This window comes from Schistocerca piceifrons, chromosome 1 (assembly GCF_021461385.2).
Source record: "Schistocerca piceifrons isolate TAMUIC-IGC-003096 chromosome 1, iqSchPice1.1, whole genome shotgun sequence".
NCBI classification, from domain to species: Eukaryota; Metazoa; Arthropoda; class Insecta; order Orthoptera; family Acrididae; genus Schistocerca; species Schistocerca piceifrons.
Window position 1 is genome coordinate 987098876 of NC_060138.1, and position 24300 is coordinate 987123175.

At 42.6% G+C, this 24300-nt stretch overlaps 1 protein-coding gene across 2 annotated transcripts in view; it reads right to left on the reverse strand.

Annotated features, from left to right (window-relative positions):
- Positions 1 to 24300, reverse strand: part of LOC124777354 (ras-related C3 botulinum toxin substrate 1) — a 124284-nt gene that overhangs the window by 67224 nt on the left and 32760 nt on the right. For both annotated transcript variants that reach the window (XM_047252767.1, XM_047252843.1), the window contains exon 5: positions 9938 to 10098. In XM_047252767.1, the coding sequence (XP_047108723.1) occupies positions 9938 to 10098 (161 nt within the window). The remainder of the gene's footprint in view (positions 1 to 9937; positions 10099 to 24300) is intronic.

Here is a 24300-nt window from a genome sequence, read left to right on the forward strand (position 1 = left end):
TTTTAGCCTTCCGTAATTATGCGAACGTATTTTAATTCATCTGACAGCTCCTGGCCACAAAAAGCCATTTTTTATCATTTAACGTGAGAGCAATAAATGAAGAGGAAACAACATAATTAATGAACGTAAACACGGGTCACATGGAGACTACCTACCTCAACTCAGACTGCTCTGCGCATCAGCCCCAGATTTACTATATTTCCGAAACGGGGCAATATTAAGTAGTGGCGCCTAGCCACACTACTGTAACCAGAAGTGGGAGAAGGTACTACTCATACGCGACTTAACTGCGCATGCTCAGGAGCCTGCCCGCAACAGGTCAAACGAATCTAATTCAAACAGGTGTCACATCACGCTCATCGGAGGCAATTTGTTGTTATAAAGCATTACATAGTCTTCATAAAGCCTTTGACACACTTTGCTGTTGGTAGATGCTTGTATGAGCACTGTTTTGTTGTTGTATACAGCGCATTTCCTTTGCAACTTAAGGTTTTTTTATTTTTTATTTTTTTCTTATTTTTCTGCAGTATTATTCTGCAGTAGCGGGATACAGTAATATCCTTTGTTAGAGTATTGGTTCTTACCAGTCAAAATCATAAAAATTTAACTGAAAACTAAAACAATGAAAGATTCCTGGAATTCTAAACAATTCTCGGGTATTTTCTGGTTTTCTCCCGGATGAAAAAATTCCCGTTTTTTTCCGGGATCTCCCGGTTGTCCCGGGTCGTATACACCCTGACAGTGTAACACCATCACATTCACTGAGCACTCATGCCATTCTGATCATACATTATCACTTACTTGTTATTACTGCAATATAACTGCTACTGATGCTTTGCCAAGAAATGCAAAAAGTGCCTTATGAATGAGAACTTCTATTTGCTTTACGCCTAAGACTGAGTTCAAAAATAACAATAACAAGTTAACAAAACGGAGTGAAGGGCAGAGCTTCTACTTATGTTCTAGAGTTCTTGCTGTTCGATCTTAATTCTTGATAGCTGAGCACTATCAGGTCTTTTGGCTATCGAAATAATCATATGGTATTATCGAAGTTTAATAACTGTAACACTTGATTACCTTACGCAATACTCCATTCTGGATTGAATATGATTCTGAATGCGACGTTAATTTGGCAATTGGTCGCTCTCCTGACGACTTATGGAATGATGTTTGAACTGCTCTGAAAGTTGTGTTGCCTGTCACCTGAATTTTAAAAGAAGTTGTGATATCTGGCAGTCAGTGCTGAACATAGGTATGTGCAAAGAAATTAGAGAAATAACAAAAGACTCATTCTGCTGGAAAACTCAATGTGCCGAAGTCCTTAACTATGAGGCTGAGTGCGGCACTAATGCTTGAAAGGAAAAAGCCTGAGACATGGCAGTGTACTGTCATAAAACTGTGCACACCTGAGTTGATACCATCCATATGAAGATGCGGCATAAGTGAAGTGGTTATGTTGAAACAGGACGTACCAGACGAAAAAATGGCAGTGTGGAATCCCGATTCCAGTGAGACAGAAAACCAATGTCTGTTCGACAACATAGTGCCAATCCAATTCTCAATTGCCATCAAATGGGATACATTTCTCGGTTTTCTAGAAGTGCAAGAACTCTGAGAAGAAGACTAAACAACAATGAAGCTTTTATGCCAAAGAGTTCTATAAAGCAATGCTTGACTGTCTATGAAATGGCTTTTGCATAATGATTGACTGGTGCAGAGCCATATTTTCTGACTGGAAAACATTTTCTGTCATTACCAATGACCCATTTCAGGTGAGATACCAATAGATTGATTGATTTTTCTTTTTTTTTTAGGGCGCAAAACTGCTATGGTCATTAGCGCCCGGTCCTTGACTTGGGAAACAGTAAAAAACCGAAAATGGAAACCAGCAGCAATGGGAACGAAAGTCATAAAATTGGAGAAACTAAAAGCAGAAGGAAGGCTTAAAAATCCACTACAGAAACGGGTTGGTTGCCCCAAAAAAAAAAAAAAAAGCTTCAAATGACTGACGTCATTTCACTGGCACTAATAAATTCGAGAACGCGATCGGCTGAGCGCATGTCATCTGCTAAAACCGACGATATATCAGACGATAGCTGTAGACAGGAGCGTAATGGGTTAAAATAGGGGCACTCAATTAAAAGGTGTCTTACCGTCCACAGCTGAGAGCAGTGGTGACAGAGTGAGGGAGGATCGCCGCTTAAAAGATGTCGATGGCTAAAAAGACAGTGCCCTATCCGGAGTCTAGTTAAAATTACCTCCTCCCGACGACGCGTTCGGGAGGAAGAGTTCCAAGCACAAGGAAGAGCTTTCACGTCCCGCAATTTATTATGGGGAATTGTCGACCAATGTGCGTGCCATAAATGAACAACACGACGACATAAAACGCTCCGTAGATCGGCGAAGGGAATCGATTGGATAGCTGGCCGAAGAAGAGAGACTGCAGCCTTGGCTGCAATATCAGCCGCCTCATTTCCACAGATACCAATGTGTCCCGGGAGCCAGAGGAACTCCACCAAGACGCCCCCCCAGGTGGAGCAAGCGCAGACAGTCCTGAATCCGGTGGACCAGAGGGTTCACAGGGTAAAGAGCTTGGAGACTGAGGAGAGAGCTGAGAGAATCTGAGCAGATAACGTACTGTATCCGCTGATGGCGGTGGATGTAGTGGACAGTCTGGAGAACAGCGTAAAGCTCCGCAGTATAAACCGAACACTGGTCGGGAAGCCGAAATTGATTTGGGGTGTCGCCAACAATATAGGCACTCCCTACACCTAACGATGTTTTCGAGCCGTCGGTGTAAATAAATGTGGCTTCCGTCATTTGTGCACATAGAGCAGCAAATGCCCGGTGATAAACAAGTGAAGGGGTACCATCCTTGGGAAATCGACAAAGGTCACGGAGCAGGCAGATCCGAGCACGGAGCCAAGGCGGTGCTGTACCCCAAGTTGTCAAGAAGGTTTTAGGAAAGCGGAAGGAAAGAGAATGGAGCAGTTGACGGAAGCGGACTCCCGGTGGTAGTAGGGAGGAGGGGTGGCCTGCATACCCTACATCAAAGGAGGCGTCGAAAAAAATGTCATGGGCTGGATTAGCTGACATGGAAGACAGATGGCTAGCATAATGACTCAGAAGGACTGCTCGCCGACTGGACAGCGGAGGTTCAGCAGTCTCAGCATAAAGGCTTTCCACAGGGCTGGTGTAAAAAGCACCAGACACTAAACGTAATCCACGGTGGTGGATAGAGTCGAGACGCCGAAGAATAGACGGCCGAGCAGAGGAGTAGACTATGCTTCCATAGTCCAATTTCGAGCGCACTAAGGCGCGATAGAGGTGGAGAAGGACCACTCGGTCCGCTCCCCAGGAGGTACCATACAGGACACGGAGGGTTTTGAGGGATCGCAGACAGCGAGCCGAAAGACAGGAAACATGGGAGGACCAGCACAGTTTTCTGTCAAACATAAGACCCAAGAATTTAGCGACGTCTGAAAACAGAAGGTTGACAGGACCTAGATGTAAGGAGGGCGGAAGAAACTCCTTACGTCGCCAAAAATTAACACAAATGGTCTTACTGGGAGAAAAATGGAAGCCGGTTTTGATGCTCCAAGAGTGGAGGCGATCGAGACATCCTTGAAGACGTCGTTCAAGAAGGCTGGTCCGTTGAGAGCTGTAGTAGATCGCAAAATCATCCACAAAGAGGGAGCCCGAGACATCAGGAAGGAGACAATCCATAATTGGATTTATGGCAATGGCAAACAATACAACACTCAGCACGGAGTCCTGGGGTACCCCGTTTTCTTGGGAGAAAGTACGGGAGAGAGTAGTGTTCACCCGCACCCTAAATGTGCGCTCTGCCATAAATTCGCGAAGAAAAAGGGGCAGCCGACCTTGAAAGCCCCAAGAGAAAAGTGTGCGGAGGATGCCTGTCCTCCAACAGGTATCGTATGCCCTCTCCAGATCAAAAAATATTGCTACTGTTTGGCGTTTCCAGAGAAAGTTGTTCATGATATAAGTGGAGAAAGCAACAAGGTGGTCAACTGCAGAACGATGCTGTCGGAATCCGCATTGGGCAGGTGTTAAAAGACTGCGGGATTCCAGCCACCAAGCTAAACGGTAATTCACCATACGCTCCAAAACCTTACAGACACTACTCGTGAGGGAAATGGGGCGATAGCTAGAGGGGAGATGTTTGTCCTTTCCAGGTTTCAAAACAGGAACGACGATAGCTTCCCGCCATCGTCTGGGAAAAGTACTGTCTGTCCAAATTCGATTATAAAGGCGAAGGAGGTAACGCAGACTATGGGTTGATAAATGCAGCAACATTTGGACGTGGACACCATCCGGTCCTGGGGCAGAGGAGCGAGAAGAAGAGAGTGCATGTTGTAGTTCCCGCATGGAGAAAACAGTATTGTAGCTTTCGCGATTTTGGGAGGAGAAAGCAAGATGTCGCAATTCCGCTGCACGATTCTTCGGGAGAAACGCTGGCGGGTAATTTGAAGAGCTCGAAATCTCAGTAAAGTGCTGACCCAATGAGTTAGAAATTGCGACGGGGTCCACTAATGTATCATGCGCGACAGTGAGCCCAGAGACCGGGGAGAAACTAGGCGCGCCTGAGAACCGTCGAAGCCGACGCCAAACTTCCGAGGAGGGAGTGAAGGTGTTAAATGAGCTAATAAAGAATTTCCAGCTTGCCTTCTTGCTATCGCGGATGACACGACGGCATCGCGCACTGAACTGTTTATAGCAGATACATTTGGCCAAAGTAGGATGGTGCCGGAAAAAGCGGAGAGCAGGTCGCCGCTCACGTATTGCGTCACGGCATGCCTCGTTCCACCAAGGAACTGGGGGGCGCCGGGGCAATTCGGAGGTGCGTGGTATTGAACATTCCGCAGCTGTAAGAATAATGTCGGTAATGTGTTTGACCTCATCGTCAACGCTGGAAAAGTGATGGTCATCGAATGTTGCTAGAGACGAAAAAAGTGTCCAATCGGCTTGGGCAAACTTCCAGCGTCGCGGGCGCATATATGGCAGGTGAGGCTGCAGTCTAAGGACACATGGAAAGTGGTCACTCGAGTGTGTATCATCAAGGGCGAACCATTCGAAGCGCCGAGCTAGCGGAACAGTACTGACCACAAGGTCCAAATGAGATAAAGTTGTCGTGGAGGCAGACAAAAATGTAGGGACCCCAGGTGTTGAGGCAAACTAGATCCGCTTGGTGGAAGACGTCTAGCAATAGTGAGCCACGTGGACAAGGATGTGGAGATCCCCAAAGCGGGTGGTGGGCATTGAAGTCCCCAACCAGCAAATAGTGGGGTGGAAGCTGACCAAGAAGATGAAGGAGATCAGTTCGTGCCATTTGTGTGGACGATGGAATGTATACAGTACAAAGAGAGAACGTGTATCCAGAAAGGGAAAGACTGACGGCGACAGCTTGGAAGGAAATGTTTAAGTGGATTGGATGATAATGGAGAGTATCATGGAGAAGAATCATGAGTCCTCCATGGGTTGGAGTGCCTTCAACAGAGGGGAGATCATATCGGACGGACTGAAAATGAGGGAGAACAAAGCGGTCATGGGGACGCAGCTTTGTTTCCTGAAGACAGAAGATGACCGGCGAGTAGGATCGTATGAGGATCGTCAATTCATCCCGATTGGCTCGAATGCTGCAGATATTCCAGTGGATAATGGACATAGGGTGAACAGAAAATGGAGAAATGTGACCAAGGTTGCTGTCAACTCAATGACTGCTCAGAGCTTGCGACCGACAGCATGGAATGGCATTCAGCCGAAGGCAGAAGATCCTGATCCATAGGTTGTTCAGGAGCAGCTCCTGCCACCAGCGATCGGCCGGTTGATCGGCCGCCAGCAGTGCCCCTCGGCGACACAGAAGACGGCCGAGGGCGATGTCCGCCGGGTGGTGCTGTAGATGGGACACGCCTTGGCGGAGAAGGAGATGAACTGTGTTTCTTTGTAGCCTTCTTGGAAATATGTTGTTTAGATGAAGGAGGAACCGATGGGTGTGAAGTTGGGGTACGTAAAAAATCTTCACGAGTATGCTCTTTTTTCGAAGTCTTGGTGTCTGACTTTTCGGCTCGAGATTTATCAGAACCCGATGAAGGGTGAGCCATAGAGTGGGCAGGCGAAAGTGGTGAGGTTGAACAGGCGATCTTTGCGCTGGCCGACCTGACGACCGTGGCACTAAAGGTGAGGTCGCAAGTCTGCGTGGCCGCCTCCTGTGTTGGCCGAGGAGAAACAAGGACAGTGCTGTATTTTCCTGTCTGAGGCACGGTGGGCTGTCGACTGGCGAATAATTTTCGAGCAGCAAAGGTCGACACCTTTTCCTTCGCCCTGATTTCCTGGATGAGCTTTTCACCCTTAAAAACGCGGCAATCTTGAGAGGAAGCAGTGTGGTCACCCATACAGTTGATGCAGTGAGGGGATGGAGGTGGACAAGCACCCTCATGGGCATCCTTGCCACACGTAACACATTTGGCCGGATTGGAACAGGACTGGCTGGTGTGATTGAACCGCTGACACCGATAGCAACGCGTAGGGTTTGGGACGTAAGGGCGAACGGAAATTATCTCATAGCCTGCTTTGATTTTCGATGGGAGTTGAACTTTGTCAAATGTCAAGAAGACAGTGCGGGTTGGAATGATGTTCGTGTCAACCCTTTTCATAACTCTATGAACAGCCGTTACGCCCTGGTCAGACAGGTAGTGCTGAATTTCTTCGTCAGACAATCCATCGAGGGAGCGTGTATAAACGACTCCACGCGAGGGATTTAGAGTGCGGTGTGCTTCAACCCAGACAGGGAAGGTGTGGAGCAGTGAAGTACGCAGCAATTTTTGTGCCTGGAGGGCACTGACTGTTTCTAATAACAGGGTGCCATTCCGTAATCTGGAACAAGACTTTACAGGACCTGCAATTGCGTTGACACCTTTCTGAATAATGAAAGGGTTGACCGTGGAGAAGTCGTGACCTTCGTCAGACCGAGAAACAACAAGGAACAGTGGCAACGATGGAAGAACTGTTTGTGGCTGAGACTCAGTGAACTTACGCTTGTGAGCAGACATAGTGGAAGGTGAGGAAACCATTGCGGAAGAATCCCCCATGATTACCGGCGTCTCCGATGGCGCGGTCCTCCCTTGTGGGGGCCCTCTCTGAGGGCACTCCCGCCTTAGGTGATTGTTCACACCTCAGGTCACACCTCTCGACAAACGGACGGAGGGACCAATCGGTACTTTCGGAAGGTATCAGCTCGGGTAATCACCCCTCCCTGGGCCTGGCCGTTACCAGGGGGTACGTACGTGTCCTACCTGTCTACCCGGGGCGGGGAATTACACGTTACCCCGTCACCGGCTACGCATGGAAATGCATGGGTCAGCCTTCAGACACGCACAGGGAGGAAAAAAGAGAAAGGGAAAGGAAAGAAGAGGGGTCTCAAACGCCGCAGCGGAGAAAAGGGCAAAGAGAAGAGGTAAGGAAAAGAGAAGGACAGAGGAAGGACGAAGACTTGCAAGTGTAGAAAGCAAGGAATTTGTAAGAGTTTCGATCGTCCGTCTCCGGACGTAGGCACAAACCATACTCCCAGAGGCGGAGAAAGGGAAGGAAAGAGCCAGAGGTGAGGGAGGGAGGGGGGCGAAGATGGGGGACGGGGAAGGATGCGGAAAGGGAAGGTATGCAGCCCGGAAAGGAAGAAGGGCCACATTAGCTCGGGATCCCGTGCTCGCTACGCATGTATCCACAAAAGAGTTGTGGACCCCCTGGGGGAAATAGATTGATTGTGTATAGTATTGTAAACGCAATTAATCTGTTTATCTCTTAATTTATGGTCAAGCTCTATTTCTTTGTTTTCATTCCCTCTTGCATTCCACGTAGCAATTTTCATCTAGCTGTCATACATAATCCTTGACTTGCCTACGTTGTCTCCAAGAAATGATGACATTAGGAATGAACTAGATAATTTTAATATTAATTAAAAGATTGAACTAAATAAAACATTATGAAAACATCACCAACAAAGAATGAGTGCAGAGAGAATCCCACATAAGCCCAGCCAAGAAGGAGAGACACAGGAAGATACAGAATAAGATGGCACTGAAAAGTGAAGACTGAACATACAGAAGTGCCCACACCTTGAACTGCAGAAGAACAAGATGGTAGTAAATGCAAGATGGTAGTAAATGCAAATGCTTTAGATAAAACTGGCTTTGTGTTATTGTAGTGCAGAGCACATGTATAAAATGCGTTTACCTTGTTTAAGTTACATCTGTTTTGTTTTGCATTCATCAAATAAATGAATTTTTGAGCCGTTTTCTGAGGGTTTTGCTTCACGACAGTCAAGACACCGCCAAACAAATGCCCACAAATAACTAGTATTGTCACAAAAAAACAATTATATGTAAAATGCTATCCAGAAAATATTTGGTGACCGAGTGACAGTCGCCAGACTTCCAGGACTGGAGCTGCATTATCCTACTATGTTCGCTAGATATTTATGTGTAACTTTGGTGAAATATTCCAAACAATCCATGTGTAAATAGGTGGCTGTGAGTTGGAAAAAGGTGTTTTCAACTGCAAGAAGATTATTTTACAAGTAAATTCCAATGCTCCTGTCATTTACATAGCGGGAAACCTGCTTCTTTCTACCTTTGCCTCAACTACAGCAAGACAATGTGAACATTCTTGATGCCTCACTAGCTGTGACTGGTTGAAGTTTCAATGGCTTTTTGAGTTCATGTTTTCTGTCACTGCATATCGTTTCCTACCAGTAGCCTTTCTTGACTGGAACTTGGTTCTTCGTAGCTTATGAAGTGAAGTGGTCTGTGGATGTTAACATTTTGCAATGTTGTGTTGTCTCTTCATTCCTCTCTTTTTGGGATTGTGCAAATGATAGCAATCTTCGAAAAATATTTTCTAATACTATAATTATGAAAAAGATGTTTTGTTTACTTACAATTTTGACAATATAAACACTGGAGATGCTTCAGAAATGTGAATGAGTTTTTTAGCTTTCAGTACACTGAAGACAGAAAAACACAAATAATTGTCACTGTTCTTGATGTATGCCGTTTAATTTGCAGTTTGTGTATACGAGTATTACTAATAATTACACTGTACTCCCTTAGCCTAGAAACAGAGATGCGAATAAGACTCTGTACGTATAACTGGCGTCTTTGAGACAGAATCAATAGACACTTCGCAGACGACTCAAGGAACAGATCTGTTGGTATCCTTCGTGTAGGTAGCACAACAATCTTGCCAACAATGCTGGATATGTTTGACAAATCTGTTACTTCCTGCATGGCACAGAATTATCATTCCACATGGAAATTGCAAGTAATCTCCTCTCTAACATTGTGATTTAAGTAGTATTAAATAAAAAAAAGTATGCAAGTTAAGAAGATTGTGGAGAACACCTTTTTGGCAGTTTATATACACTACAATGAAAAATTTCTCTTCCAAACAAAGAAGGACTTCTGTTTGTTGTCCCTTTGTCCTGCACTGGTGCAAGGTCACATGGTTTTTAACGAATTTGGGATAGGTAGTTCACGGCGTGGCCAGATGCCCTTCCTGTCGGCACTCCACTACTCTCTACAACAATCTGTGTACCCCAACTGTCTACGTCCAGTGTTAATCATGTGAAAGTGAATGAAAGCTTTAGAAATGTTTGTGGTTTGTGTAACTGACTTGGGTAGTAGACCAGTGGGAAACCGCCTGAAAACCACTTCTGGAATGGTCTACACGCCAACCTTTGTCATTAATCTGCTGGTTGGATTCAATTAACGGCTGGTGCACCTACCCGTCCCAGGAGTGGCGCTTTAACACGCACGGCTACCTGGTTGGGTCTTCAAAACGTAGAACAGCCTCGAACAATTTTGTAAAGATGCTCCTTAACATCACAGATTATACATGCAGTAAATAAGGACAAAATCAATACCTGTTTGAGTCCACGCTGTGTTAGAGCTGAGCATTCCATGTATTTTACTGCTCTGATCTTATTTGCTAATTTCTGTCCCTGTTCCCTCTTAATAGGTGACAGGCCTTGCTCTGCAAGAGCTGTCAGAGTTTCACGATCGTCACGGAGATCAATTTTGGTTCCTGCAATGATTAAAAACTTTTAAGTACAACTCTACAAGTAATCTTAAAATAATCTTTAGAACACTCATGTACTTTCCCATCACTGAAACTTCACACAACACTGGTCAAATAATTACATCTTCCTGTTTGTACTTGGAATAAAAATTATTTGCAGCACACATTGCGGCTAGATGAGATGGTAGAGACTCAAACATTTATGGATATCCCATGTCCTGTGATGTTTGCTATGTTTCCCAAAGATGTTGAAGACAATGTGGAGAAGGATCTATTCAGTGAACATGACAATCAAGGTGGTACCACAGCTTTTAGTTTGGTTAAGAACCAGGCAATTCAGGGGCCAGAGGAGTATGTCAAGGTGTGGAACATGGTCTTCCAGTTTTTTGTAGTCATGGGGCAAGGTGTATTATTTTTCTAACAGATCCCTCACCTCAGGGAAGATGATGGTGTACAGCTCTTGAGACTAATTGGTAACCAAATCAGAAAAGAGGAGTAGTTCTTCCATAGAGACAGTAACATTTTCCAATCCTAACTCTTTCCAAACCATATTATGTTCTTTCATAAACAGTAACAGCATACCGTATTTACTCGAATCTAAGCCGCACCTGAAAAATGAGACTCGAAATCAAGGAAAACAAATTTTCCCGAATCTAAGCCGCACCTGAAACTTGAGACTCAAAATTCAAGGGGAGAGAAAAGTTTTAGGCTGCACCTCCTAAGTGAAACAAAGTTGGTCCATTGTAATATGAGACACAATTTAGGTCGAATGAATTACAATACAGCTACAGTAGTTTGGTTCGAGTCATAAGCTTAGCAGTTAAGCTTTACCAGGTAGCCATTGCTACGCGTCAGGCGCTCCTTCCGTATTTATACGGGCACCCTTCTCCTTTTTCACATGCTTCGTCTGGTTTGAATTGATTGCTTATTTTTCTTTGATCTGATAGGTGCCGTTCTCTTTGTTATAAGTGTTTACGTCACTCTAACCTGAAAATGCATTACTGTATTGGGTCATGCATTGTTTGTCGCCGCTCGCGGCATGGCTTGCTTTTGTGAGCGCTACCGCGGCTTACACACACACACACACACACACACACACACACACACACACAAAAAAAAGAGAGAGAGAGAGAGAGAGAGAGAGAGAGGAATTGTCTCATTAGCGAAACAATGGCAAGAGACTGCTATTTGTTGTTACTTACACTGCTGCTTTCTTTGACAATGATCAACAAGAACCAAATAATAGACTGCGTATGATAGAAGATGTTCTGAACGAGAGTTTAGCGAAAATTTTTCTCCGTTTGAAAATCTTTGCAGACGCCTCTTTAGTACATTACATTCTTCACAGAAATTAGTGTCATCTTAGATTTAAAAATCTAGTCAGTTGCTGTGCTTCATTTCTGATTGTATCACTATTAGGTATAAGAATAATACGAATATAAACATGACATGATATGTATATTCTTCCACATTTGCTGTTGTTTTGCTCTAGTTTCGTAGCTTATTAGGCAGACAGGATTTAAATGAGATAGCAGCAAACACGAAAGAATACATGGCAAAATGTTTATATTCATATTATTTTTATGGTGAAGAGAATACTGCATGTGATTCACAATTCATAAAAGCTCCTATTAGCAACCATCTCTTCTCACAGGTAGGAAAAAATTCAGAACGTAGAGTTGGCCATATTGACAAACATCGCAAACAGTCTTGCCAGTCGGATTCTCGCAGTACATTGAAATGCTGCTACATTCGAAGATGAACAATATGGGATTTGTATTTACTTCGTTGGATAATGTATGAAAATGCAGTGTTCGAAACTTGGGGCGGAGAAAAAAAAAGCTCGTCTTCCACCTTTTTTTAATTTTGTTTACTGACGCAGAGATTTTGGCGCCAGTATTTATCTTTGTGCCTGCAAAGCATGCTTGTGTAGTGCTACATATATTTGACAGCAGAAGTTAATTGTGGCAGCACCTACCAACAATTTTCAGAACTTCTGCTTACTTTGCAGTTGATTCTAAGCCGCAGGTGGTTTTTTGGATTACAAAAATCGGAAAAAAACTGTGGCTTAGATTTGAGTAAATACAGTAGTCTGTAAAGTTTTTACAATATGGAGCTTTTCCTTCCATTGAAGCCCTATTATTAGCTGGATGAAAATAGCTTCTCTCTTCATCAAACCATCATCTGCTGCAAAACACACTGAACTGTTGTGATAGACGGGTACTGCTATCTCCTGATTTACACTCCTGGAAATGGAAAAAAGAACACATTGACACCGGTGTGTCAGACCCACCATACTTGCTCCGGACACTGCGAGAGGGCTGTACAAGCAATGATCACACGCACGGCACAGCGGACACACCAGGAACCGCGGTGTTGGCCGTCGAATGGCGCTAGCTGCGCAGCATTTGTGCACCGCCGCCGTCAGTGTCAGCCAGTTTGCCGTGGCATACGGAGCTCCATCGCAGTCTTTAACACTGGTAGCATGCCGCGACAGCGTGGACGTGAACCGTATGTGCAGTTGACGGACTTTGAGCGAGGGCGTATAGTGGGCATGCGGGAGGCCGGGTGGACGTACCGCCGAATTGCTCAACACGTGGGGCGTGAGGTCTCCACAGTACATCGATGTTGTCGCCAGTGGTCGGTGGAAGGTGCACGTGCCCGTCGACCTGGGACCGGACCGCAGCGACGCACGGATGCACGCCAAGACCGTAGGATCCTACGCAGTGCCGTAGGGGACCGCACCGCCACTTCCCAGCAAATTAGGGACACTGTTGCTCCTGGGGTATCGGCGAGGACCATTCGCAACCGTCTCCATGAAGCTGGGCTACGGTCCCGCACACCGTTAGGCCATCTTCCGCTCACGCCCCAACATCGTGCAGCCCGCCTCCAGTGGTGTCGCGACAGGCGTGAATGGAGGGACGAATGGAGACGTGTCGTCTTCAGCGATGAGAGTCGCTTCTGCCTTGGTGCCAATGATGGTCGTATGCGTGTTTGGCGCCGTGCAGGTGAGCGCCACAATCAGGACTGCATACGACCAAGGCACACAGGGCCAACACCCGGCATCATGGTGTGGGGAGCGATCTCCTACACTGGCCGTACACCACTGGTGATCGTCGAGGGGACACTGAATAGTGCACGGTACATCCAAACCGTCATCGAACCCATCGTTCTACCATTCCTAGACCGGCAAGGGAACTTGCTGTTCCAACAGGACAATGCACGTCCGCATGTATCCCGTGCCACCCAACGTGCTCTAGAAGGTGTAAGTCAACTACCCTGGCCAGCAAGATCTCCGGATCTGTCCCCCATTGAGCATGTTTGGGACTGGATGAAGCGTCGTCTCACGCGGTCTGCACGTCCAGCACGAACGCTGGTCCTACTGAGGCGCCAGGTGGAAATGGCATGGCAAGCCGTTCCACAGGACTACATCCAGCATCTCTACGATCGTCTCCATGGGAGAATAGCAGCCTGCATTGCTGCGAAAGGTGGATATACACTGTACTAGTGCCGACATTGTGCATGCTCTGTTGCCTGTGTCTATGTGCCTGTGGTTCTGTCAGTGTGATCATGTGATGTATCTGACCCCAGGAATGTGTCAATAAAGTTTCTCCTTCCTGGGACAATGAATTCACGGTGTTCTTATTTCAATTTCCAGGAGTGTATATAGACAGATTTCCAGTGTAGCATTTCTGATGATTTCTCCGTAGCATCAAAGTCAACAGAAACACCTAATTTCAATGGCACATGGAGCTCTACAGTTTGCACAAATGTTTCTTAAATTAGTGCTCTTAGTTCAATTACATGTTTTCATCACAAAATCACATTAACAGTACACCAACTTAAATGTTTCTGAAAAATGCTCTCCTTACATCAAAGGTAATGATTAATTCTTTTTTGCAACATAGATCAACTGCTTTCTTTACTAAGGACAGCTGTGAGAAAAATGACATGTAAAGAACACACACTAGAATTAAAAGTGAACTTTCAAAGATAAGCACCAAAAATTAAAAAAGTTAGGATACATTTTTTGCATGATAAAAAGAATATCTTTTTTTTTTATAAATTCCGTATGCATATTACATTCTCTACTGCCTGGCCCTTTGTCCAGTGGTGAGCATCCAGAACCAGCAGCATCCCAGTTGTCTCTTCTTTCACTCTTAAAACTTCAATTTCCACTAACGGTGCAGACACCATTCTGCCACCCCCTCACCCCCAACATGCACACAGTGACACACTGTTACAGCCTTGCAATAATTTAAATAACTACATTTGAATATTTGCATGAACACAGCCTTACTTGCTGATATAATGATACATTTAAATTAAAATTCTACACAAAATGGAGATATTAGTTTAGCAAGTACCTTTTACAGAACAAACAAGTCATATAGAGGCTAAGGTATACTTCTGAATAGTGATATAAATTATGAAACTGGTAATTGTTTTAATTATTTAAATAACATGTATGTGTCGAGAGCTGTTCTGTAGAAACAATGCACTCACCAGTAAATGTTACAGTAATCTTAACACACAGAACTATTCTTATCTATGTTTCAAAAGAAGCTAGGAGATCTTTGGAGAGGGAAAAACAAAAATAACCTAATAGCTGCCGATTTTAATATTGATATCAGATTTGACAGTAGCCATACTTCAAGATTCTGACCTGGTAAAGAAACAGTTTCAAACTGAATTTCTTCAAACCTACCAGAGGCAACAGCCAACCAGCAACTTGTATGCCAATGTTTTAACAAATTACGTGTATGAAGATGTGTGTAAATTTTGTATAGATTCAGGTATTAAGATCATTGTGATTGTTCATTGAGTTTCTACAGACAGACGGAAACATTTCAAGTGTGAAAACCCACATGAAAAGAAGCTTAACAAAGAAAACTTGTTAATAGTTAGTAATAAGTTAAAAGTGGGTAAAAAATGGCATTTTGATCATTGTAACTCAAGTGACAAAAACTCTGAACAATTCCTAAATAGTTTTCTTGGTTTCACTAACAAAACATTTCCACCTAGAATTTGCAACAACAAAGTCAGAAATAAATTAAAGTGGATCACCTAGGGCAGAAAAATTTCCAGTGTACGGAAAAGGCAGCTGCACAGTGAATTAAAATATAATAAAGATACTGATTTCATTGAATATGTTACACTCAATAATATTATATTGAAATGAGTTGCCAAGGCAGCAAAACAATTTGCAAATAAGTGGCTAACTATAAACCATCAAAATAAATAATTAAAACTGAGTTAGGTGTTAAAGGCTGTAACCAAGAAATTTCAAAAATTATGATGTAAATGTAACAGTTACTGGGAGGGAGGCGCGGGGGGGGGGGGGATGACTTGAGTCTCATTTCAAATAATTACCTACTTCAGGAGGCCACTCGAAGTGTAAATGGTTGCAAAAATATACCTGACTTCTAAACAAATAATCCTGAGCAAGTAGGGAGCATCATGATGGATACAGGGATTAGTGACCAAAAGGTTGCTGTAGTGAGACTGAATGCCATAACATCCAAACCCACCAAAAATAAAAGCACAATATATCTATTTAGAAAAGCAGATGAAAACTTGCTTGAGGCCTTCCCTAGAAACAAGTCTCCACATCTTCCAATCTCACTGCGTAAGCATAGACCAGATGTGGTTTGTATTCAAAGAAATAGTATTGACAGCTATTGAGAGAGACACCAAACAAATTGAAAATATTTAGACAATATTTGTATGGTGCGAAAAGTGGAATTGACTAAATAAGGAAAAGTCACATGGTCCTCCACATGAATACTAAAATGACTCCATTACATTTTGGTTACATGATAAATCACAAAAATTTAAAGGTTTGAAGTTTCAACGAAATACTTACAGATTAAAATTATGAATAACTTACGTTGGAATGATCACTTAGATAACGTCATGGGGAAGGCAAACCAAAGAATATGATTTATTGGCCAAATACTGAGGAAATGTGACAGATCTACTAAACTGCCTATACCACACTTGTATATCTTCTGCTGGAGTATTGCTGTGCAGTGTGAGATCCGCATCAGATAGGATTGACAGAAGACATCACATAAGTTCAAAGAAGGGCAGCTCATTTTGTACTACTGTGAAACGGGTGACAGTGCCATGGATATGATACATGAATTGGAGTGGTAATCATTAATACAAATGGGTCTTCTTTGTAGCGAGATCTTCTTATACAATTTCAGGCACTAACTTTCTATTCAGAGTGTGAAAATATTTTGTTGGCACCCATCTACATAGAGAGGAATGAGCTGTTGTTGTTGTTGTGGTCTTCAGTCCTGAGACTGGTTTGATGCAGCTCTCCATGCTACTCTATCCTGTGCAAGCTTTTTCATCTCCCAGTACCCACAGCAACCTACATCCTTCTGAATCTGCTTAGTGTATTGATCTCTTGGTCTCCCTCTACGATTTTTACCCTCCACGCTGCCCTCCAATACTAAATTGGTGATCCCTTGATGCCTCAGCACATGTCCTACCAACCGATCCCTTCTTCTAGTTAAGTTGTGCCACAAACTTCTCTTCTCCCCAATCCTATTCAATACTTCCTCATTAGTTATATGATCTACCCATCTAATCTTCAGTATTCTTCTATAGCACCACATTTCGAAAGCTTCTATTCTCGTCCAAGCTAGTTATCATCCATGTTTCACTTCCATACATGGCTACGCTCCATACAAATACTTTCAGGAACGACTTCCTGACACTTAAATCAATACTCGATGTTAACAAATTTCTCTTCTTCTGAAACACTTTCCTTGCCATTGCCAGTCTACCTTTCATATCCTCTCTACTTCGACCATCATCAGTTATTTTGCTCCCCAAATAGCAAAACTCCTTTACTACTTTAAGTGTCTCATTTCCTAATCTAATTCCCTCAGCATCACCCGACTTAACTCGATTACATTCCATTATCCTCGTTTTGCTTTTGTTGATGTTCATCTTATATCCTCCTTTCAAGACACTGTCCATTCTGTTCAGCTGCTCTTCCAGATCCTTTGCTGTCTCTGACAGAATTACAATGTCATCGGCAAACCTTAAAGTTTTTATTTCTTCTCCATGGATTTTAATATCTACTCCAAATTTTTCTTTTGTTTCCTTCACTGCTTGCTCAATATACAGATTGAATAACATCGGGGATAGGCTACAACCCTGTCTCACTCCCTTCCCAACCATTGCTTCCCTTTCATGTCCCTCTACTCTTATAACTGCCATCTGGTTTCTGTACAAATTGTAAATAGCCTTTCCCTCCCTGTACTTTACAACTGCCACCTTCAGAATTTGAAAGAGAGTATTCCAGTCAACATTGTCAAAAGCTTTCTCTAAGTCTACAAATGCTAGAAATGTAGGTTTGCCTTTCCTTAAGGTATCTTCTGAGTTAAGTCGTAGGGTCAGTATTGCCTCACGTGTTCCAATATTTCTATGGAACCCAAAATGATCTTTCCCGAGGTCAGCTTCTACCAGTTTTTCCATTCGTCTGTAAAGTATTCGGATTAGTATTTTGCAGCTGTGACTTATTAAGCTGTTAGTTCCATCATTTTCACATCTGTCAACACCTGCTTTCTTTGGGATTGGAATTATTATATTCTTCTTGAAGCCTGAGGGTATTTCGCCTGTCTCATACATCTTGTTCACCAGATGGTAGAGATTTGTCAGGACTGGCATTCCCAAGGCCGTCAGTAGTTTTAATGGAATGTTGTCTACTCCGGGGGCCCTATTTCGACTTAGGTCTTTCAGTGCTCTGTCAAACTCTTCACGCAGTATCATATCTCCCATTTCAACTTCATCTACATCCTCTTCCATTTCCATAATATTGTCCTCAAGTACATCGCCCTTGTATAGACCCTCTACATACTCCTTCCACCTTTCTGCTTTCCCTCCTTTGCTTAGAACTGGATTCCCATCTGTGCTCTTGATACAAGTGGTTCTCTTTCCTCCAAAGGTCTCTCTAAGTTTCCTGTAGGCAGTATCTATCTTATCCCTAGTGAGATAAGCATCTACATCCTTACATTTGTCCTCTAGCCATCCCTGCTTAGCCATTTTGCACTTCCTGTCAATCCCATTTCTGAAACGTTTGTATTCCTTCTTGCGTGCTTCATTTACTGCATTTTTATATTTTCTCCTTTCATCAATTAAATTCAGTATTTCTTCTGTTACCCAAGGATTTCTACTAGCCCTCGTCTTTTTACCTACTAGGTCCTCTGCTGCCTTCACTACTTCATCTCTCAAAGCTACCCATTCTTCTTCTACTGTATTTCTTTCCCCCATTCCTGTCAATTGTTCCCTTATGCTCTCCCTCAAACTCTGTACAACCTCGGGTTCTTTCAGTTTATCCAGGTCCCATCTCCTTAAATTCCCACCTTTTTGCAGTTTCTTCAGTTTTAATCTACAGTTCATAACCAAGAGACTGTGATCAGAGTCCACATCTGCCCCTGGAAATGTCTTACAATTTAAAACCTGGTTCCTAAATCTCTATCTTACCATTATGTAATCCATCTGAAACCTGTCAGTATCTCCAGGCTTCTTCCATGTATACAACCTTCTTTTATGATTCTTGAACCAAGTGTTAGCTATGATTAAGTTGTGCTCTGTGCAAAATTCTATCAGGCGGCTTCCTCTTTCATTTCTTAGCCCCAATCCATATTCACCTACTACGTTTCCTTCTCTCCCTTTTCCTACTACTGAATTGCAGTCACCCATGACTATCAAATTTTTGTCTCACTTCACTATCTGAATAATTTCTTTTATTTCATCATACATTTCTTCAATTACTTCATCATCTGCAGAGCTAGTTGGCATATAAACTTGTACTACTGTAGTAGGCGTGGGCTTCGTGTCTATCTTGGCCACAATAATGGATTCACTATGCTGTTTGTAGTAGCTTACCCGCACTCCTATTTTTTTATTCATTATTAAACCGACTCCTGCATTACCCCTACTTGATTTTGTATTTATAACCCTGTATTCACCTGAGCAGACGTCAGGAATGAGCATCATAACAAAATATGAGAAATCTAAGTTCACACAGAAAGAGTTACTGTTCATTTTTCCTGTGCACTGTTCAAGAGTGCAACAGTAGAGAATTAGCTTGAACGTTGTTTGATGAACCCTCTGCCAGGCACTTGGATGTAGATTAGCACAGCAAAGTAAACCTGTTTGGCCTTCAAGAAAACTCTGGGTAGCTTACAAATTTTTTAAAAGTTTCTATGAAGCAGGTAGAAAATGCAATCCTAGCATTAAAACACTACAACTCTGCAGGTTGGGATGAAATACCCACCAAAGTTATTGAAGTAGTACACAACAAAATGACAAACTCATTAGCTAAAATAATAAAACAATGCTTTGAAGAGGACTGCTTCCCAGAGGCACTGGAATATGCCCAAGTCAAACCACTTTTCAAAAAGAGATTAAGAGAGGTCAGGAAAATTATCATCTTATCTCAATACTCCCAGTCACATCTAAAAATCTGAAAAAGTTGGTGCTGCCCAAATCCAAACCTTCATGCACAATATTCTGCATTTTATTCAGGGGAGAAACAACACAGAAGCAGTCAATAGTTTCACTGAGAAAATAAGCACATCATTAGTCAAGAGCAATAAGGTGGTAGGAATTTTCTATGACCTAAAAAGGTGTTTGGTTCTGTAATCTTTGCTTATTTACTTGAAAAGTATGGCATTATGGGTAGTGCCCTAAAATGGCTTAAACCCAACTCATCAAACAAAAAACAAAGAGTTCACATATTTCTTAAATGGGGCAAATTATTATTCCGACTGGAGAAAAATTATCTCAGGGTATTCCACAAGGCTCCATACTAGGACCAGTCCTGTTTTTCTTCCATGTTAATGACTTATCATTAAATATCAACTCCCTAGACACTCCTGTGTTACTTGAAAGTCAGGACTTGGAAATATACATTAAGTATGGTACTGGTTTTCAGGGTAGCTCAACAAACAAAACAAAGATGATGAGACTTACCAAACAAAAGCGCTGGCAGGTCGATAGACACACAAACAAACACAAACATACACACAAAATTCAAGCTTTCGCAACAAACAGTTGCTTCATCAGGAAAGAGGGAAGGAGAGGGAAAGACGAAAGGATGTGGGTTTTAAGGGAGAGGGTAAGGAGTCATTCCAATCCCGGGAGCGGAAAGACTTACCCTAAGGGGAAAAAAGGACAGGTATACATTCGCACGCACGCACGCACACACACACACACACACACACACACACACACACACACACAGACTGTCTGACACGGACATCATGTATACTAAGCACACATTCAAAAATCAACTAACGATTCATTTAGAAATCAACTTAAAATGTATTCAAAAATGTCCAAAAACCAACAGGGATGCATTTCAAAATCATGAATAATCGATAGACCAACGTGCGCTGGATGCTAATCGCTTTGTGAAACAGGTTTTTTTTCCTCAAGAATATGAATTTGGTGCCCCCTTTTCCCGGTAGCATAGCTGATTGCTGCGACTGCTTGCACAGCCAACAGCCACATTTCTGTAGCCAGAAGCGGGAGAATCTACTACTCAAATGCAACAACTGTGTATGCGCATGAGCCTACTCATAACTGCTAAAACGAATCTAATGTAAACAGTTGTGACATCATGCTCATCGGAGGCAATTTGTTGTTATGAAGCATTGCATAGTCTTCCTAAAGCCTTTGAGACACTTTGCTGTTGGCAGACGCTTGCATGAGCACTGTGTGTCGTCGTCGTATATGGCGCATTTCCTTTGCAATTTAAGTTATTTTCATTTTTCTCTCTCATTTATGTTTTATTGTTGAAGTATTATTCTGCAGTAGCGGGATACAGTAATATCCTTTGTTAGATTATCAGTTCTTTCCGGTCAAAATTACAAAAATTTAACAGAAAACTAAAACAATGAAATATACCTGGAATTCTAAAAAGTTCCCAGGTTTTTCCCGGTTTTCTCCTAGATGAAAAAATTCCCGGGTATTTCTCAGATCTCGAGTTTGTCCCGGGTCATATACACCCTGTCCAAGATACCAAACACTCTCCTGCTTCGATTGGGTCGAGCTCAGTCTTGCATGAACAATATCTTGTCGAAATCAGGGTCACTTTGGATAATGAGGATGAAATCGTCTTCCAAAACCTTCACGTATCATTTGGTAGTCACCATGCCATCAAGGAGTATCACGCCAATTATTCCGTGACTGGACATTGCACACCATCATCTTCCAAAACCTTCATGTTCCATTCGGCTGCCAAGGAATATCACACTGATTATTCCGTGAATGGACATTGCACACCACACAGTTACTGGTTGAGGCTGAAAAGACTTCTCTATTGCAAAATGCCAATTCTGTCCCCCACATGCGCCAATTTTGGTTATTGACGAACCCATCCAAATGAAAGTAGGCTTCATTGCTAAACCAAACCATATAGAGCATACAAATTCCCATCATGCCCTGTGGCCAACCGTGCAGTTTGAACTTCTTAACAATAGTTCAATAATTGTCACCCTGTATGTGTGTGAGTTCCTTCACACGATACAGGAAACATAGAAAATTTTATACTTCCCACCCACTGCCTCAAACTGTATGCAAAATGACCCAGTACAAGGGAATGAAAATTTATAATAAATTATAAGGGAACAAATAATGCCGATGAATTTAGGTCCAGTTAAAAGAAAGTTATACGAGCCACTGATACTAGAATGTTATTACTCAGTGGATGAATTCAAGGAGGACAAACTGGAAATTTGAGCTGGATATCTGTTACAAGCCCAAGAAATATAATTTCATTGTTACTATTTATTTTAGTACTATTATTAATTACTGTAAAATTATTGTAACTGTATTATAAACTTTTGACATGTCTCCTGTATGCAAATAAAATTGCATATATATGTCATGGGATGAATAAATCAGAATTCCAGTTAAACACAGGATTTCAACGGAAAGAATTACTATTTATTAACATATGCAATAAAATTAACGCTCCATGGGCAGATTTTGTCTGTGTGAAAGTTAGCTTGGTACAGGCAACCTAACACGACATTTATTTCATAGGTACCATTACTATGGGCAACGTGTTTCCTGGTTTATTACCAAAACATTGTGAAACTTTGTTAGAGTTCCGATACAGGGCTTCAGGATCTGTGTAGCCTAGAAACTGACCTAACAATATTTTGCACTCCATTTTCAGTTGCACGGGATACTGCGACTTGCTCGAAGACAAGTATCTCAGCAGCACAAATTTGTTGCTGTGGTATCATAATGTAAGCACAGAATACTTCCCAAGCAAACAGAACTGTACATGAGATCATGTCCATTTCTGTGAAAATTGTGTTGTGAATAACTTTTTCCTGTCATGCAGAGCATTCTGCATCTTATGTTAGCTCAGGTTCTAATACCAAATATTCTGTAAATACCAAAAAATATTTTGTACCTTTTGCATAAAAATAAATTTCATTTTCCAACATACAATAAAAAATATTTTTTACTTAGGCTGAATTTTTTCTGTTAAATAGACTCAGTTACAATCTTATTTCATGTGATGTAGCCTACAGAGAGAGAGCAAATGAACCAAGTTACTTCACCTTCCACAGGTAACTCCATATTTTTCTGTACGACAATGTCCAAAGTAAGAACTGTGTACGCAGCCAAAACAATTTTTTTGATTGATAATTATCTGCCTAACTGCCACTGGTTGGTTTAAAATATCCCTTCCTTTGCAATCATCACTACTTTACTATTTCAGGTGTACAGTATAACCCATTAAATATATGTACTTGATTACAGTCAAAGTGTTCATCAATAGTAAAAACATACTTGGTTGGCTGGACATTACAATTACAGACATAATGCCAATTGTTTCCAAAAATAGAGACATAATGCCATTTGTTCCCAAAATAGCTGTGACATAGCATATCACAAGTGCAAGAAATGCATACTATTGTAATGACTGCCTGCCACACTTGCTTTCTATATATTTATGTTATTTATTGCTACCATTTTTGAGTATAGCTCACATTCATGTGGTACACTATTAGATCATAAGTGCTATTTCTCAAATATTATGTATGATCTTACAGCACACCACATGAAAATGAACTATGCTCATCACACATAGCAAATTAAATATATACACACACATATATAAAAGCAGCTATGGTGGACTATCATTAAAGTAGTATGCATTTCATACCATTTACTAAGACTGCAGAACATCCTCCAAAAGAAATATACAAGTCAAACAACGAAAAGTCCAGGACAGAACAACAATATGAAAAGGATAGATTTCAACTTACTACACACAGGAGGCACTGAGCTGCAGACAGGCACAACAAAAAAGAATACTAAACTGTTTAGACTTTCGGACAGAGCGACACAAATGCGCGCATACACACACAGCCACTGTCACTGGGCACTGGAGGGCTTCCAACTCCTTGCCTCCTGGTTCATATCCCTGCAATAGAACTAGATTCAAGACCACTGCCACACATCTTCCTACAACCACCTACTCCAATTCTGTCACTATCATCTCCTAGCCTGTCAAAGGCAGGCCACCTGAGAAAGCAACTATGTGATCTACTGACTAAGCTACAACCACTGTGCCACTTTCTATGTGGGCATAACAAATAACAAGCTGTCTGTCCACATGAATCGCCACTGCCAAACTGTGTCCAAGACACAGCTGGAACACCCAGTTGCTGAATATGTCACAACATGATGTGCTTTACTTAAATGCCTTATTCACGGCCTGCGCCATCTTGATTCTTCCTACCAACACCAGCTTTTCTATACTGTGCAGGTGGGAACTTTCCCTTCAACACATCCCTAATTTCTGTAGCCCCCTGGCCTCAATCTTCACTAGTCACAGCCCTCTAACTACCTATCCCCCTCCCTGCTCCCACTCCAGCACTACACACACTTTCTATACCACCAATGCATCTACTAGTCCCTTCTCCTTTTCTACTTCTCTCCTCATCCCTCTCCCTCTTCGCCCCCCCCCCCCCTCCCCGCCCACTCAAACACAGTACTGCACCTAGCAGCCCTATCCTGCCCCATATCACCACATGCTCCCACAGGCAGCACAGCATCTTCCTCCACCCCCACTTTGCTCTCTCTCTCTCTCTCTCTCTCTCTCTCTCTCTCTCTCTCTCTCTCTCTCTCTCTCTCTCTCTCTCTCTCCCCCCCCCC